Raw genomic sequence first — 636 nt, 5'->3', positions numbered from 1 at the left:
TAGTAAACTTGAGGCCTTATCCTTTTTAGATTTGTTAGGTCATATGTTGCCTTTACTCACTCTTATTGCAATCTTGCAACAGGATGGATCCAAGAGCACAATCAAGGAAGCTTGTACGATGGTCCGGGACTTCACTGATATTTGCTTCTTCTCATACTTTTCATTTATGGATGACATGTGTGAGAAAGTTGCCCCTGATGAATCGCCCGCAGATATTAGGTACTAAACCTATGCTTTACACATAAATTTTAATAATGTTAAAATTCCATTGTATCAGAAGCTTAGTAGTTATTAAATCTTTTTCACTTTTTTTGAGTAATTTTGATTCATTGCGGTAATTGTCCAACAATATGTTATACGAACTAAGGAACATTTTTTTACTTGATTTTTCTTAGATTTGGATCCACAGTCCCACGTTAAGGGAAAAACCTCAATATTGCAACAATAAGTAAAAAATGTCAGCGAACAATTTAGTATTGAATACATTCACATGTAGGCTATTCACATGTAGTAAAAAATGTCAGCGAACAATTTAATATTGCAACAATTTAGTATTAAATACTCAAAGAAATACTCTAGCAAATTCTTCAAGTTCTCATGGTTAACATGATATACACTCTCTTTTCACTAGTTCGA

The 636-nt window shown here is 32.7% G+C and overlaps 1 protein-coding gene across 1 annotated transcript in view; it reads left to right on the top strand.

Moving 5' to 3' along the window:
- The window catches only part of LOC109833524 (uncharacterized membrane protein At3g27390), an 11,020-nt gene that overhangs the window by 7,286 nt on the left and 3,098 nt on the right, over nt 1-636 (top strand). Inside the window, exons 4-5 of the mRNA XM_020401235.1 lie at nt 83-219; nt 632-636. The exon at nt 632-636 is cut by the window's right edge and continues 269 nt beyond it. Of these exons, the coding sequence (XP_020256824.1) occupies nt 83-219; nt 632-636 (142 nt within the window). The remainder of the gene's footprint in view (nt 1-82; nt 220-631) is intronic.

Source organism: Asparagus officinalis, chromosome 1 (assembly GCF_001876935.1).
Source record: "Asparagus officinalis chromosome 1, Aspof.V1, whole genome shotgun sequence".
Classification (NCBI taxonomy): Eukaryota; Viridiplantae; Streptophyta; class Magnoliopsida; order Asparagales; family Asparagaceae; genus Asparagus; species Asparagus officinalis.
This window is presented reverse-complemented; position numbering and strand designations above follow the sequence as displayed.